At 32.2% G+C, this 18,393-nt stretch overlaps 2 protein-coding genes across 2 annotated transcripts; one reads left to right on the plus strand and one right to left on the minus strand.

Annotated features, from left to right (window-relative positions):
• Positions 1 to 302: 302 nt before the first annotated feature.
• LOC149908428 (IQ motif and ubiquitin-like domain-containing protein) lies at positions 303 to 3,386 on the minus strand. The gene is made up of 5 exons (XM_090101637.1): positions 2,453 to 3,386; positions 2,196 to 2,308; positions 1,920 to 2,128; positions 1,703 to 1,832; positions 303 to 1,433 (listed from the first exon to the last, which is right to left on the minus strand). Exons 1-5 carry the CDS (start codon positions 3,375 to 3,377, stop codon positions 303 to 305), a joined length of 2,508 nt encoding a protein of 835 aa, XP_089957763.1. The 5' UTR covers positions 3,378 to 3,386.
• A 9,988-nt stretch (positions 3,387 to 13,374) lies between these two features.
• Positions 13,375 to 14,460, plus strand: LOC149908429 (uncharacterized). The gene is made up of 2 exons (XM_090102159.1): positions 13,375 to 13,396; positions 13,475 to 14,460. Exons 1-2 carry the CDS (start codon positions 13,375 to 13,377, stop codon positions 14,458 to 14,460), a joined length of 1,008 nt encoding a protein of 335 aa, XP_089958285.1.
• The last annotated feature ends 3,933 nt before the right edge of the window (positions 14,461 to 18,393 follow it).

An 18,393-nucleotide genomic window follows, 5' to 3' on the forward strand; every position in this document is an offset into this window, starting at 1 on the left:
GTCGAAACCATATTTTAAGTGTTTTTACTTAAGCAAAGAATTAATGTAAATTATTCCAGAATAAAAATTGATCCCATAAGAACAAAATACCACTCATCATTTTAAATAACGATTTGATTAAGTAAGTGATCAGTTAGTTACATGAATTTTACGAATTGGTGGTATCTACCACTATACTACTTGCCATTACCTCAAAAATGTTCACTATTTTATGCTTTTACCGTAAAATTATGTTTTAACTACGGAAATTTAAAGAAAACTTTCATTTTCCAAAAAAAATATATTTTAATATGGTAATTGATCTATATCCTTTCTACCGCACTTACTCTAGCTACAGCTGGAGCACGTATAGCTGGCCAATCTCCACTTTCTGTAAATGTTTTATTTACAGTCATTAGTTGTTCAAAATTGGCTTTGGCCAGCTTATGTTTATTTGCGACTTTTTGTACAAGCTCTTCATCATAAACTTTTTCGGGATTGTCTAGTTTTAAGTGCGCTTTCATTTCTTGTAGCGTCACCAGAAAGCAGTTCCACGGAGACCAATCTTCGTTAACGTGCCATCGACACAATCTTAGCTCTGATAAGTCCCCACATTCGCTGATAGCAGAATGCGCATGCCATAATTTTTCCACAATAAAAAATATATCTTTCTCTTGCAATACAAATGCTAGAGACCCCCAACATCTTCGCCTTCTTTCATCTCGTTGTACAGCTCTCAATATGAATTTGTACGGAGTCATGTCCACCCAAATACGTTCATTAACATCCTTCCAGGAGCAAGACGTGCAAACTAAGAATCCACTTATTTTCGCGTTCAACGGGAAGTCTTTATAAAGTTTAACTTGATGACACATTTCACAGAAGTAAAGTCTCTCGTTTTGGATTTCTCTAAATTCTCTGATATCGTTACATTTTGTCACTCCTGAATTTAGTTCAGATGTTTTTATTAATTGGAATAGACTTGCTGTGATCCTGCGTCTTAAAAATTCTAATTGATGATTATCACACCGCCTAACCAGTAAGTCGCATTCTCTGTCAAGTAAGGTTATTATTTCTTCAGCTAAATGGTGACGGAAATCTTGTAGAGCAAATTTCAAGTCGACGAGTATTTCAATTCTCTCATTCGTCTGCATATCATCTCGAAGAAATGAGTTATATAGTTCTTTGAGTTTCCTTGCTTTTTGAGTTTCTATGGTGTCCATGGTTATAAGTTTACCATCGCGTCCATACCAAGCAAAAGGTTTAGATATTTCTTCGAGAAACTTTTTCTCTTTAATTTTCCTACTGTCTTCTTTCACTTTAATTCTATAATCTTCAATACATCGTAATAGTTCGACTTCTTTGTCAAGAAGAAGTGTGAATTCTGCTATTTTTGGTCCTTTTGAATGTAATTGGGATATACGTGAAATTTCTGCATGTTTCCAACGATCGACCTTAAAAAAATGATGATTAGGTAGTTATTCATAATAAGGTACCTACGTAAGACACTCAATAGTAAATTAAATACTACAATTGAAATTGACATTGATAGTACCTAATGGACGCTGGTTGTAGTTTTCTTTTTTTTTTTTACATTAAGCGGTAGGAACAATAAAAAATTAAATGTTAACATTATAACAAGCGAGATTTATTTGTGAATATACTAATAAACGGAACTGAAAATAAATGTTATGAAATAGTCGTTACCTAAAGAATAACTCACCATTGAATAGAGTTGATCAAAGTCTTCTCTTGTTTTTGGAAATGTTTTTGTAATGAGGTCACCCTTTAAACGACGTTCTATAGCTTCCTGTTCTAACCTTTCTTCTTCTTTCATTCTAGCTATGCGTTCCCTAAAAAAATGTTATAAACGTTTAAGTTATTTTATTGACAATTATATTATGAATTTTATGTAATTAATGGGTAATAACCGTACTCACATGCATTCTTTAAGCCATCTTTCAACTTTTTGTCTGAATTGGTGATGTCTAAAAGCTCGTTGTATAACTGATGCGTAGTGGTTGTGGTTCAATCGTGCTACCATTTCCTCATAAGTCTCATAGGGTTTTGGTGTTAAGATTTTATCAGTCACATTAGGAATGTAGGCGTGGACAGTGTTCATTTGAGTTGCTCGACTATACGCTGTATCCTAAAAAGTAATTTATTTTTATATATCCGTGTGATGATTTCGACAGACTTTATACATTTATACTTACATAAATTTTTTCACGCATTTCAGCCGTTTGTGTATCGCGGCATGTTTTATTTTCTGGTAATAATTTTTCGGGCTTCTGTGGAGTCTGCGTGTAGGCATGGTGATAAATTGTGCCTAAAAATTATAAAATAAGAAATTTAACAATATCCACCAATTCATTATTTATTACTTAGATTAAATTTCTAGAAAATGGGACAGAGAACTGATCAAAATTACGAGACCTAATTATACCTACTTCAGAGCAAATTCAAAATGTACCTGTATGAACATTTTTGTATCCCCCCAAGAATGGTTTCTTTATAGGTTCGGAAAATATTTCAACGTTAATATGTTTTAAAGTAGTTCCAAAGGGAACTATAACCGTTAAAACATCATTAACGGGCATTTCGTTGTAAAGCTTTTCCAAGTTTAATTTCGCATTATCTTTAGTTAAAAGCTCTAGCTCAGCAATGCCATATTTATCATAATCCAAGTCTAAAAGCGCCATTCGGTCTTTCAACGGTTGTTCTCCACGCAATAGAACCAAATTGTCCGCATCAACTTGAAAAAGACCAGCTAAATTCTTTTTTATTTCATGAACTTTTATAATGGAATGGTAGGAACGGGTAAAAATTCCATTTTGATTGCGAACCCGAAATTTAATAGCAATGAATGGCATAGTTTTCTTTTTTGGAATAATGGATTGAAGTAGTTCATGAACGAAGGACTCTTTTGGTATAGACGAAAGAGAGAATTCTTCAGAATCCTTTGTGAAAACATCGATCACTAGGTTGCCATGAGCGTCGGTTTTTAAGTCAGATACAGCAGTGGTCTCTTTCAAAACATTTCTATTTTTCGTCAATATTAAGTTATTGTTTGACACAGATATTAATTTGGCCAATTTTCGTTTTACATATTTGATGGGTGTATTCGATGGGAAGACTTTGCTGAACACTTCGTTAGGATGTACGGGTGACTTAAACGTGACCAGAGTGTGACTGATGGGGCACTTGTATTGTTCAAGCTCTCTAAAACATGGTGCAGTTTGATTACGGGACTTGGTGTCATCATCGGTTGCGGAAGACAATCTTTTATATGGTGGCGCAGTAAGCAGTTTTTCACGTCCTAATTCGCATTGGCACGCCACCACCCCAGTTAAGCAACCAGGGTTTGGAGCTATTCCTATTGTATAATTCTGATCCATATCTAAAACTCGCAGCGGACACTATAAAACACAATACAACTAACACAATACTAAAATGATTGAAGACAACATAGCAAATACAGAGTTTCTAAAATTTCTTTACAAATAACTCGTTTAGACAAGAAATAGTTGCTATGATACAAACATTGTCATAGTCAAGGTCATAGCTAACACTGCTGTCAAGGCACTCACAATAGTGCTTTTTTAATAGTAGAAGATCCGAACATAGGTCAACCTTCACCGGCGTGTTAATAGAAAGAGACCAATTTTATAATAAATGTAGTCGATTAAAAATCTATTAAAGTTGGGTTTGCTGAAAAAATCCTGGACTAATCCTTTGTTTAATAAATCTTTCGATATCATTTGAGCTTTTTCATGCAATTAAGCTTCCCATGTGATTTGAGCTTTTCGTTTCATAAATCTTTCGAAATCATTTGAGCTTTTTGTTAAATCAAGCTTTCCATGTGATTTGAGCTTTTTGTTAAATCAAGCTATCCATGTGATCTGAGTTTTTTGTTAAATTAAGCTTTCCATGTGATTTGAGCTTTTTGTTAAATCAAGTTTTGCATGTGATTTGAGCTTTTCGTTTAATAAATCTATCGATATCATTTGAACTTTTTGTTCAATCAAGCTTTCCATGTGATTTGAGCTTTTTGTTAAATTAAGCTTTCCATGTGATTTGAGCTTTTTGTTAAATCAAGCTTTCCATGTGATTTGAGCTTTTTGTTAAATTAAGCTTTCCATGTGATTTGAGCTTTTTGTTAAATCAAGCTTTCCATGTGATTTGAGCTTTTTGTGAAATTAAGCTTTCCATGTGATTTGAGCTTTTTGTTAAATTGTTATTGTATTTGAGCTTTTTTTGTCCAGGATTTTTAGTTAATTATTAAAAAATCTTTTTTTTTTAAGTGTTGAGACTATTGTCTATCAATTTTGAATTTTGTTATAAAACAGTGCTGATGCTGATATATTTTTTTTCTATCATCCCATCAAGTGAAAGTAAAAAAAAACGGTACGGACATGCCTGTTTATACCTGCCAACCTAGCAGTTTGTCAAGGTAAATACATATTAGAAAACCATGACTGCACATTCTGTAGGTTTCATACTTCAAGTCTATTATAATTTTTTTTATTATCTTGATAAGTACTGCACTTAATTTAAAAAAATATTTTTTTAAATTATATAAAATTCCAGCAAACCCATTTTTAATACTTAGACTAAATTTATTATATAATTAGGCTCATTTTATTATCACGCCGGTGAAGGTCGACCTATATTCGGATCTTAGACCATAAGTAGTGTGATGCGGGGTGGATGCGGGCCTAAAACGTGAGAACCACAAATTCACTAGTTCAATTTGATGTATCTTCCTATGAAGATCATTGAACAACAAAAATCGAATAGTATTGAGTCGTTTAATTTATTTTAGTATTCTTTCTATTTTATATTACTAACTAGCTTCCGCCCACGACTTTGTACGTGCATCCCCGTTTTTCCCCGTTCCCGCAAGAATTTCGGGAAATCCTTTCTTAGCGGATGCCTACGTCCTAACATCTACCTGCATGCCAAATTTCAGCCCGATACGTCCAGTGGTTTGGGCTGTGCGTTGATAGATCACTATATCAGTCACCTTTGAGTTTTATATATATAGATTGTATCACTGTATATCTTTTGAATAAATAAAAGATATCTTTTTACTATATACTTTTCTGTCTTTAGTATACGTATTTGTAACATTTCCGATAAAGTCCCTAAACTTACGTACGATACGCAATTGAATAAAAATATTGGGCGTGTATTGATAAGCTCGGTTATATCAACGTCCTTTTAAGCTCCTTTTTCAAAAAACTATCTACCCACCTCTAATGACTAAACACATACACGTACACGGTACACATAGCTTCCATCAAATATGTAATAATTAAGCTCTAAAATGAATCTCTATTACCTAATATAACCTATGATGAATAATGTTCTCCAAACTAATTGACAAAATTATGTTAATTAATGTAAGTTAACGAACGTATTTGTTAAAGCTTATAGCACTCATTTTTCACTTTTATCAAGATAAATCGTAATTCAAATTCCAATTCTTGGCATCTTATGTGTATAAAGAAAATATCACAAAAAATATTTCATTTTATTTCCTCATAAAATATTGTTGTAAAATTTATAACTACAGAATACTTGAAAAATCTCTTAACTACAAAGCCCTAGGCGTTGTTGTTTGTTGCAACAGATTAAAGAAGCAATTTATACCTAAAAATAACGCTTGGCTTTTAAAGCTGTAAACTCCTTTGTATATCTTCAAAAGATACAGTAATTTCACCAACGCTTTATGAAACTTACGGACTAAGTTCAACTTTTTATTTTCTTTGCCCGTGACAGCGGTACATAAACTGAGTATTTGAAAGGCAATTTTATAGGAGGAAGTAATAATTTATTTTCCTTCTTATTGATTTTGGAATAACTAGGACCTAAAATGGGTAGTTGAAAGTTAATAAAAATTGAGAAAACAATAAAATTACAGCGCAATAAAAGAGCGAATGTGCCGAGCATAGCTGGCGTCATATTAAATTCTTCCGAAAACATAAAAATGATTTTCGATCGTAAAACTATAATTTACAGACGTAAAAATGTGCTGAGTTATGTTTGCGCGTAGCGTTATAAAGCACCCATACCCTATCATAGATTTACCTTACATAGTTTTCCACATACTTTCCTACGCATTTTCTACGTACTATCATGAATATTTTGATTCAAACAGAGCCTACCAGTGGCCAGTGGGAAATCTTGTAGTATTTCATGATACCCATCATGTAAATCAAAAGTAACGATGATATATGAACATTAGCACAAATCTGTAATATAAATGTATTTGACTAGGATAGCCTGAATAAGGATTGTTGCAGTGCTTTTGTGCAGAGTTCATGTTTAAACTTTCTTTTCATAATAAATGTAGAGACTAAGCGTGAAAAGAGAACATAGCAGGCACGTACCTAGTATAGATTTCGATGTTCATATTTTGCTTATGAAATGATCACAGTATGAACGGAGTGAGTGATGTTAGAGCAGATTATTGCGTTTAAACGGCGAGGACTTGCGTTCTGTAAACACATGTTTTAATCAAGCCTGTTGCTTCACTTCCGTTTGCTGTGGCCGCTGCTCGCTTAGCAAAGAAAAACTTTGCATGCGTTTTATTACGACAGATGCGGATACGCTTCGGGGCTTAATTTCGAAGTCAACGCATATTGCTTTAATTGTTTTGGTTTTAAAAACTGAAACCGTTGAAATATTGCACGATATATCAAAACCATATTGTAAGTGTAAACATTATCATCGCGTGTTGTGAGATGATAATTTTTTCGTTGTTTGCAACAATCGAGGCGGATAAATGTATTATGCTGCGAACGCCTGTGGCCGCCGGTGCGGGGGGTGCCAGTTCATTCGATTAAAGTCCGCTGTACACAGAAATTATCAAACGAAACGCACCGACAGCTCAGCGGTCCGTGAGAACCTCTACATTAATAGTTTTTGTTCCCCAACTCGCTCGTTTCGTACGGAGCAGGCAAAGTTACGCCCGGACTTTTTCTTTGTATGAGCGAATTGTTTCCCTCACCTCTCGCTTTGCAACTCCGTTTAGGAATTCGTCGTCCAGTTATGCAAAATAATATCGAAACAAAAATACCGTACGCTAATTTGATGCAAATTCTGTTGGATACATTTTCGAGAAGTTTGACATTTTCGTCCGTTTTAAAGTGCAATCTGATTACGATTTTATAAAGCTTTTGAGCCGGAAAAGGAAAAATCTACAAGCATTTTTTCAACTATTACTAAAATGCTTGTTAAACTATTACCTAATGTATACCTACCAATTTGTTTAGTTTAAACCTTAGAGTACGTATTTGCTAAAACATACACTAAGGTTTAAACTTCTAAAAAATAAAACAAAACCTGATAAGTTTTACAGATTTTATATGTTGAGAATGATTTTATCTGGGTTGGATCCACGTAATACGGCAATTACAGAGTATCTAGCAATTTTAGAATTGTACAACGTGTAAAAGCAAACAAAATTGTATTGGAATCGATTGTAATACAAATTTGGATCGTCAATACCAGTAATGATAGTTTATTAGCGTCCTCGACGTGTAAATTAGTCAATAATCACGGTACGTGCGAACTTTCCATTACATACAAATCGAAAATCCACACGCGTCCTTCATTATAACAAATGTAGCTATAGCGCTACGGCATGGCTACAGCGTTCATTATTTCAATCTAGCGAAAGACTTGATTGGATATTAACTTATTTTTGCATTAAAGATTGATGATTGATTGATATTTTTATTAAATGTAAAAACAATCAGTATATTGACAAAATATTAGCAGTATTATGGATCATTCGTAACTACTACGCGTCTACGTATTGATCGTTGTAGTACTGTTTTAAATGTTTCCTTTTTTTCTTAAGAGGATGTTATCCTGTATTTGGGAAGCACTTAATAGTTATATTTTGACAATCTATATAATTAAATACATGTTGGACATTCATTTAAACAACCCAAGTGATGTGTATACATATTGAAGCTTTTTTATCGGATAACAACTTGAAAAATTAAAACTAAATGATACAATTGTGAATTATTGAACAAAATCACTAAACTTTACACTCCATCGCAATAATACAATATCAACACTCACGACAGCACCGATAATACCCAGTTATAAAAAGTATTTGTGTTCATTGCCTCTGTTTTAAAAATGAAAATTGATAGATTTAAAAGCTTCGATTGCGCCATCATTAGCAGGTATTTAGCCTTTTCCGGATTGCGGTTTTCAGTTAATTTGCCGAGTGCATTTCATCTGTGTCCCCTGCTCGCCGCTCGGAATGTGTTTTATTTATTATTTATGAAATTAATACCAGCGCAAAAACATCGATCTCGATGTATGGAGGTACTGCGACCGCAATCTTTATTGCATTAGTGGATCAGTTAACGTATCATTTATATCGATGTTATCGACTTAAAAATGCATTGCTGGCTCTTTTTAAAGGAAATTAATTTTTATTATGCGGCGATAAAAAACTGTACTGTAGAGTATAGACGAGTAATTTAACCAACGTATTTTGTATTTATTCAGTATTGTAGTCATTTAAGTACTTATATATTTTTGATTTGGTTGAAATGTGTTTATGAAAATATCAAGACACAATCTCTTTTAATATTCCGTGAAATGTCGAAGTAATTCAAGTAAGTTTAAAATCTTCATATTCTGGGTTTATCACATGTGAATATTATGACATAACGAGACGAGTTTTATTGCATCGCGGACAGACGTGGCCAGGGATTAGGTGCCTGAATATTTCCCACTTTAATATCATAATAATAATTTCCACTTACTTCGTTGAGTATTTTAATATATTTGCATTTTAATAACTTGAGACTTGGTGTGGTATCTATTCTTTAACTATGTACAAAACATTTTTATTATAATAAATACACTAGATTTTTATTACAAGTAGTAGTATACATTATCTTAACCTAAATTTTATAGTAGGTAAGTTGACTTTAAAGACGACCAAATCCATTGAGTTTTAAACTCATCTTAACTAATAACAATTGTTAAACATTTCTGTTCATACTGATTAAACATTTTCTCAGTAATTAACAATTTTACGCACTTTAAAAAGGTTTTAAGGAGTAAAAAATATCACAATGGATCGCTTGTGCAAAGAAATTAGCTGCCAATTGCATGGAACACACTATTATAAGTTGGATTATTGTTTTGTTCGATGTTTTTAGAACTCGTGTGAAGTTGGATTAACTGCGTTGTTAGTAATACACGTTCACAATCTAACGTGGGTCGTTTGTTTTTATATTGAGCTAATTTAGTTCTTGAACTTTCATGTTTTGAATAAAAGTAATTATATTTAAAATATTTTCCATAATAAATTTTAAATAAACGTTGGATCTCATTGTACCTATCGTTGATTCCCTTCTTTTTTTGTTGATCATTTGGCTTTTCCATTCAAATAATAGCTTTTCAACAAAATAGTATTATATAACGAATCTAATACTTAGCTTAGAAGTATTTTAAAAACATGTTACATCTAAAATGTCTCCATCCGTCAATGCGGCTTGAACATGACACGTTCGGAGAGGATTCAAATTTGGTCTCAATTTACGTCACCAAGGGTAGGGATTCTTAAGAATCTCTCAAAAGCTTTGAGGAATAACAAGGAATAGACATTTTATTTCCAAGTTCTTATCGATTTCTTAGTATTGATGCATGTCTATTTTCATATAATTGTAATGTGTCTCTGAAAACGGTTGTTTTGTATAAATTTTTAAAGAATAGAAAAAGTTAATCGCGGGACGGGATTGGAACCAACGGTTATTTGTGTGAATAATCAATATGTAGAATGCAGATGCATTATGCATGTGTAACTAGCGTTGGCAAAAATGCATTATTAAATGCGATGTAACTAACTAAACCTTTAGCTTTGACCGTCGGCGTCTTCAATGCTATCGATCAATTCATCAAAGTTTTAAAGACATGCATTATCGATGCAACGAGTATCAAGTGTTGTCGCCTCAGTTTGTTTAGAGAAGCGGGCGAGACGCACAAACATATTAGTATAGGTCGGTAAATCCTCAACAAACGAAACGCGGTGTGCGTGATCAGGCTGCCGTCCCCGGGATCTGGACCGCTACGCAGATTGCATAACCGTCCAACATTTCATACCACAGTGCAACTCAAGGACTGTTTGCTCGTATTTACTAAATATGTACTGCAAGACCTTGCTACCCTAGTGCAGGGATCGTGCTTTCCTCTGGGCAACTGTAGCTCGTTTGCTACGGCGTAGCGTGTAGCCGCAATATAGAGTTCGAATCTTTATGGATTTTTGGCACGATTATAGGTATTACGTATATGATATAAATATGAATTATATTGGAACTTGGTGTGTATAAGTAATTGACTAATTGATAATTTAATAGCGGTAAAATAAGTTATTGTAAAAACGTTCTGAGTAATGAGCTTATAATTAATGTTGTACCTATAATAATGAAAATGAACTTGAAGCGTAACCGATGAAGTTCGTGTACTATGCGTTTTGTTAAATCTGTTTTTCCTTTATAATAAATTGATTGGTTCCATGATACCTACTATCAGAACCCAGAAATAATTTTACACTCTTATAATATAAAATCGGTTTTAATAGTACCTTTACATCATTGCAATAAATATCCAATACTTCGATAATACTGATTGTGTAATGCTCGAACAAAATACAATCAGAGCCCGGATAAACGTTAGAGAGCATAAAAATGCACGTGTTTACGAACCCTGCAGGCCAATATCCGACAGACTGATTGCTTCTTTACTGTTACACGATAAAAATTTTATTAGACGGCTATAAAATGTACTGAGACGACTCGCGAGACCCAGTAGCCAATATATTTAAAACTACCCTGTAACTAACCGTTATAGCTATTACTCAAAATTAAACGTGGACCTATTAAAGTGCTTTTATTTATCTCAGCGACGTGATGTTTAGTACTACAATAACAATTGGTAACTAAAACTCATTGATAATACCTTGGTACTAAATGTATTTTCTGCAAAACTATAGAATGGTAAAATTCTAATTACAACATCCACCGTGTCTCAAGTCTTAGATTTCCTAGTTACTTTTTAATATAAAATAGTTATAATATCTAAATCCTTATTGACAGGTTTGTAAAGTGTTTATTTACATAGAACAGCGTTTTAATAAAAACGCATTTTAGCGTTAGCTCTTTGGCACACAAATGTAGCCAAAAATCAATTTTCACATTGAATATTGGAATTGCAACATCTATGCAGATATAATTTCATAAGCCCATGCAAAAAAATACGCGCGCTTGGCTGAACAAACCGTCGAACTGTTCAAATCGTTTAGTAAACGCCGAATAGGTTGTGTACAAGTGAGGTACAACGATTTTAATCGAATGGAAACGGAACAAAGTGAAAATGTACACCTCAATTATTCCAACAGTTGCGTATGGACAAATAGCCATCTGTCAACAAAACCGATCATAATATTGTCAGTAGTTGACCACTACAGTACATGTTTTTCACAAAGTACATTAAGTTCACCTGAATATTCCATGAAACGATACTTTAATAATTTTCGCCAGTTGAAAAAACAACATTACTAATGCTAAGAGACGTAATGTTCTAAATAAAATATACCTACATATAAAAGCGGTATAAAGAAAAGCCTCCACATACTTGGTTTTACTTAGCTTTAATTACTTCTTATAAAATTTTCTGAAAACATATAAGTATGTTATAATTGCACGAGTCGACAGGTTATTTGCGAGACGGGTTGAATGGGTAACCCGCACTTACATAAGGTTATTAATAAATCAAAGGATTCTGGTTTAAATAAATTAATTTAAGGCTTACCTCGGATTCTTACTGCTTGCATTTGAACCTTTAATTGAATGCCTATGTACGTACAATAAAAAATACTTACGACATTATTTTGAATTAATTTTTGAATTCATCTAAACATTTATGATATTTATACAAATGATTTACTAAAACCTCACGTATCCCATAATGTTTCAATTTCTATTACCTATCCTATTAATTTGACCATTTGTGGTACTGTAATACTTTACTATTCCCCCAATAGGGTGCAATAATCGTTTTATTGTAGATTTATACTAAACAAAAAGTAATTTTTTAAATTTTAAGTTTTAGAATATCCTAATATTAGTAAACTGGCAATAATTTTGTTACAAATTTTGCTACATTAGATGATTAGAGATAATGTAAGCAAGAGCTTCAAGGATTATTTTTATGTTGTTTTTTTTTTCTCTTTATTCATCGACTACAGTGTAGCTTGGCAGAATATCGAATACAAACGAATACAACTGATACTATATATTGTTGGACAAACTGATACAACTTTTCAAATCGTTAGTATCAATTCAAAATAAGATTGAAGTGGTACCTAGTAAATTAATATAAAACGTAGAAATAAACGTAACAAACATAACGTATATGAAACGTAGAAACTATTTTCCTACTGATATAGTTTTCATAATAAAAAACTTGATAACCTAAGTAGTATTAAGCACTACAATTCCTTTTTTTAAATCTAAATAAAAATACTTTATATAGCATGGACAATGAAAATAAAACAAAATATTATCGCATATTACGTTCCTGTAAATTATGAAGATCTTTAGCTTAATGAAAAAGCTAATTAAAGACTACCGTTTCTGTTAATATCGGACTGTATTATTGAGCTCATAAAAAGAACTCAATAAAACATAAAGCTTTGGTCCGTGGCGTTTGGTTGGCCTCGAGTCGAGTCTTCTCCAATAAAATACAAATAGAGTCGATTGAAATGCAGGACGAAGCGGGCTGTTTACTTGATGCCGCTCCGGTGCCACCAACGATAACCATGATTGTTTTTTAGCCTCTCATTACCTACTAGTCAAATAGTCTCGGCTAATTAAAATCGTATTGTTTCTTTTTGTAGGCAGATTTCATAATCACATCAAAATTATTAATTATCTGAAATAAATCTTTCAATGATAAACATATTTTATTTTGAAAATACTTTTTAAAGTTTTCTTAAAATGCAAAATAAAAATATTAAACTACATAGCCTAGATTGATATGTATATTGTGTACAATCTTATTTTAAATACGTAATGTATGAAATCAAATAATATTTTGTTAATATTGTTTAAGTTTCAATCTGCCACGGAAAACTGTTACGCACAAGGCAAATGTTAATAACGCGTTTCAAATTTTCGACACGAATTAATCCTCGCTTTGCTTTGTTTGCATTGATTTCATAGTTAAAATAGTTATGGTCAATTATAGTAACTTAATTAAATTGCTCTGAAACTCCAGTAAAGATATGAACATTCAATCGAGTGCCCAATCGCATTTCAATTTCCTAGTATAATGTGTTAGAAGTGTCAAACGGTAATGGACTTGTCGGTTTATTTTTGTATGTGATTTATATGATAGTAACGCTTTATTGCTACATTAATTAATATCGTATTTAAAGTAAAATATTTCATTTCAGATTTCTTAATGATGTTACATAAAGTATCAGGATCAATGCAAAACACTTCTGAAACAAATTTATATGCATTGTTAGAAAAACTGATTAAGCAAACTGAGAATAGTGAAGAGATCAATACTGATGGAATAGTAAAAGCCAGTGGATCCGTTTCTTCAAAGAACAATTCAAAAATTATCTATTTGAAAACGGTAACAGAACCACAAGTTATTTATAAAAAAGAACCAAATAATAATGGTCAACCTAATGAAGATCTTAAAACAACCCAGTTTCATTATGACGATAAAGAAATAAATGAATCAGACTTAGAAAATGACAATGAACATTTAAACAAAAATGAGGAGGAAAATAGACGAGCTGAACCTATGCAGAGTAAGACAAGTATAAACGAAGACATTTTAAGCGCTACCCCTGCACCTGTAGATAATTCTAGAAATGAGGGACAAATGTATCCCGATATAGTTATAGATCAACTAGTATATGAAGAAAGTGAAACAAAAGTAGATACTTTGAAGAAAACTATAGAAGATTTAGAGAAAAAAATAGATAAACGAGACAAAGCGGACAAAAGAAACTTCATTGTCATATTGTCAGAACTTGGAAAATTAAACAAAGAAATTAAAAAATTAAAAAGAACACACGATCAATTAAATGAAAATGATAACGAACCCGTTAGAAGAAATGTGGTGACCAATTCAGAATTAACAGATGAATTAGTACAAACTCTACCGCTTTATGGAAATTTCATAAATCCAAGTGCAATTGCCATTACTGTACCACAGTATAAACAAGGTCTTGTAAATTATATTTCGCCAAGTTTAGTTACTAGATTAAAACCAGTTGTAGTGCAACCTACTATGCATGTTTTGCAACCCGTTGTCCCAAGACAAAAAGCAATTTTACCTCAACTGCAAGTATCAATGGGACTCAATAATATAAAGCAAAGATTAGTGAACATCTTGCCCGCGTTGTACAAACGTGTTCATTAGATAAATAAATAATAAACATACTGAATTGTTTTCACTTTCCGTTTTAAAGTGCTAATTGGGTCGTACTTTTGTCGCGGTTACGTAGTTAAGCATCAGTCACCGGCAGCTAGTTAGCAAGTTGTGATCCTGCAACACAAAGAAGCTATTCACAATCCAGTCTAACTAGTGAACATTGAGTCAACACGATCAAACCACCGTCCAAACTGCGCTTAAAGATCTAGTTAGCTGGTGGTGGGCTCTTTCGCACCAGTGTTTGCATTGCGTAAATTGTCGGTCAAGAGCACAATTATTTGTCAATTGAAAGGATTTCAGCGTGCAGGAATTCATATCTTATAACGAGAAGGTGGTACTTATTACTTTACGTCACCAGTTTCGCAAAACACCGTGACAACATTAATATGCTTTAATGAAAATAAACCGTGGCTAATAACTTAACATGCGTTCATAATGATTATTAAAATTACATTTATAAAAATATAATTTCTTACAATATTTGTAAGAAATTTATAATAAAATTTATGAAAAATTCTAAAAATGTTAAAGTCGATAAAATTATGGTCATAATATCATAACCACTATGTACATTATGTCTCAGTAACATGATTTTGCGAACTAACAATAATTGGGAAACTCTCCTTTTTAGTTAACACGCTCATAATAAGACAACTTCACACTACGAGTAATCCTCGAGCACCTATTATCAAGGCTCGTGTTAATCTCTGCTAGGTGCTTTCATAGTATTTCGCATATAGAAAAGTTTTTGTGAAAATGTTTCAAACTTCTCGACGGAACGCGAGAGTAAGTTGCTGTGTTAATGTATTTCCTATTGTATCAGGAACACGTTAAATACCTAGCACGCATAATGGAATAAGAGGATTATAAAGAAAGGGATTGTTTTGGAAACTGTCTAGTCTCTACTGTATTTCGAATAACGACGATGTTACTTATTGCAATATTACAAATTGATTTCAATAAGCTTATATTTATTATAGTACTAACTTAATTTCATATACATATTGAAATAAATATTTTTTTAAAGTTAGTTTAATTATAATATGATCTGTGATAAACAAACATAATATACCTACATTTATTAAAGCCCTAAGAGTTTTCTGTTCTGGGAAAGGATCTAACGTAGGAATAAATAATGAGTGCCGTATGTTTTAGCCTTTTTATATGCCCGGAATGCATTAGTTTTCTTATTAGCTCGAGGAGTTTGTATAATAATGGTATCTAATCCTAGCGGGAAACAAAGTAAATACATCCTCATGTAGCTTTAAGAAACTCATTCAAATCCAATTTATTTTCCATTTCCTCACTTCATGAAAACTTAAATATGCTCGCCAGGTAAACCACTTTGAAAGCAATCCTTTGATCGTGGTTATCTCTTTATGCGAAATTGTATCAAAATTTGATACATAATTTCTATTCACTTTTATACGCAAACTTAGCCGTTATTTACTCGCACGAATATTGTGTCTATAATAATAGTAAGTTTTTGTCAGGAATAGTACTACAATTTCATATTTGTTTAGAACTGCAATGCCTTCGTTTGGGTAAAGCTGTTCCTTATTTTATACTATCGCAGCGAACAATAAGTGATCAGCAAGATAAAGCAAATTGTTTGTTCTTATCTTATCCTTCCGATACACGGTATTGAGTTTCACGGACGAGTTAATAAGAATTCAAACGGGTGAACAGGTTACAGACGCTCGCTTAATACAAATCAGTAAATGAAACCGGCAAGGAAATCATTTCATTAAGCACTGCTTTTGTAAGATGAAATTCTGTTTAGATATGTACTAGGAAATAGGAACTGTATTGGAATATAAAATCAATAGAAATATTATGATTATATTAGTTGGTATTTATTTTCAACTGGTTAGTTATGTTAGTAAATTTTCTAAAAAGATTTGATGGTAAATATCAACCAATCGCTAATTTACTATTTATATCCATCCCTGCAGCTAAATATCCCTGCGGCCAGTGTGGCCTCTTTTCTCTTTTTATAGTTTTTGTTTTAACTTCCTTGTTTACATTATGTACGATCTTATAAAAATGTATTTTTATTTTTAAAATATATCACAATTGAATACCACGTTTATAAATAGATATTTTCTTGCAAATTTATTAAAAATGTTAAAATATATGCATTTTGTCCGATGAAAGTGTATTAATGATGACGTGCACATAACTATCTCAATTGAAATTCTGATACTTGGAAACTTCTCGGGTTAGGTAAATAAAAAATACAGAAATGAAGTGCGCTTTTTATTCACAACAGGCATCGAAGCAAGCGAGGTAGCTCTTGAAAGTTTACGGATTGTGCATGAGACAGGAATTAACTTATAAAAGATGTTCGACTCACTCGCCACACACAGTTTCTTAGCGAGATGTATCATAAAGAGCAAAATATTAACACGAACTACTTATTTATTTGAAAAGCTATCGCAAAGTTTTGTACAATTTTGTATACTGACAATTTCCTATACTAACTTCATCTGTGACTCTCTTGAAAACATGTAGCGTAGACGTTCCACTGCCACTACTTTTTATTTTTAATAAACACGTTTCTACGACGATGAAAGCAATTATACACTCGCGTATTAATGTACAATATTTCTTGAGATTTTCAAATAAAAACTGTATGAAGTCTAAGTTGAAGAATATAGTTTCTGACCTACTACAATACATAATATTAAGTACGTGTTTTAATACACGTGACACTGTTTCCATATGAAAAGTAGGTACTTTTAATTCATATGGTTTTATAGAATTGTATAAATACATTTGTTTGTTTTTTATTTATAGATTCATACAATAACATAACATTTTAAGATTAATAAATAAATTGATAAGGGATACGGATAGTACATAATTATAATGTTCGTAAAGTTCTTCCCATCTTGATAAATAATTAATATAGTCGCATCAAGTTGTTATTTATTCTAAGTAAATAACTCGTCGCTAAAAAGGCTGTTAAATCTCGTTGGGTCCACCATAATGAATAATTGATTGTCAGTGTGCCGGAGATTGGCATGTCGACGGGCGTGTACTATTTTTTTGTTTTCAATTACTTATCTATCCAGCATTTTACTAGTTTAAAACACTTATTTTCCTCTCGTTTACACTTTTATGAACTTAAATTAAATGAAATAAATCGTATTACGCAGGACCACTTTATTTTTTATTTTAAATTTATCTAAAATATCAATTTTAGTTATTCTGAAACTTTAAAAAAAAAGTAAGTTATTTTATTTGATAACTACATGCTACGAGAATTATTGAAAATAAAATACTTTGGGACACAATCTCCTATACGATATCTTTATTTTCAATGGTCCTTTTACTTTTTCAGTCTGTCATTACCATCGCATCGCCCGAAATATTAAAGTGGAATTCCTCACTCTATTCATATACATTTAGAAGAGGAGCGGTTTAAAGCCATTCTTATTTTTAAGGAGGGCGCATACGGGGCAAGAGGGTTGTGAGGATGCAAGTTACGCTTGTTTTACAACACTTTTAAACAAGCACTTACCCCAACGCTTGCGGGTTTTGCGGCTGAAAAGAACGCATGCAGGTTTATGTCTGCGGTCTCCCGGACTATTTTCAACGGAATAATTAAAAGTTTTTACGACTGCCTCTCGGAATATCGTGTAAAATTCGACAATGAAATCAACGTAGCGCAATTAGTTGAGATGTACATTTTGCCGCATTGCAAACGTTTGATATTTGTAAAATTTTAATAATTAAACAAGTAAAATTATGTGTACCTAATTGTTTTAAATAATAGTCAACTTAGTTAGTGTATGTATTAATGATTAATATTTCTGTGATTATAGATTTAATTTTATTAATATTCTATTAAACAAAATGTTTTCTACAGATGATTTAACATCGACACCTAAAAAAGTCAAGGAAAATACGATACCA

The sequence above is a fragment of the Colias eurytheme genome, chromosome 5, assembly GCF_061535395.1.
Source record: "Colias eurytheme isolate Ceu_HAF_F1 chromosome 5, ilColEury1 Martin Lab GWU primary, whole genome shotgun sequence".
In the NCBI taxonomy this organism is placed as follows: domain Eukaryota; kingdom Metazoa; phylum Arthropoda; class Insecta; order Lepidoptera; family Pieridae; genus Colias; species Colias eurytheme.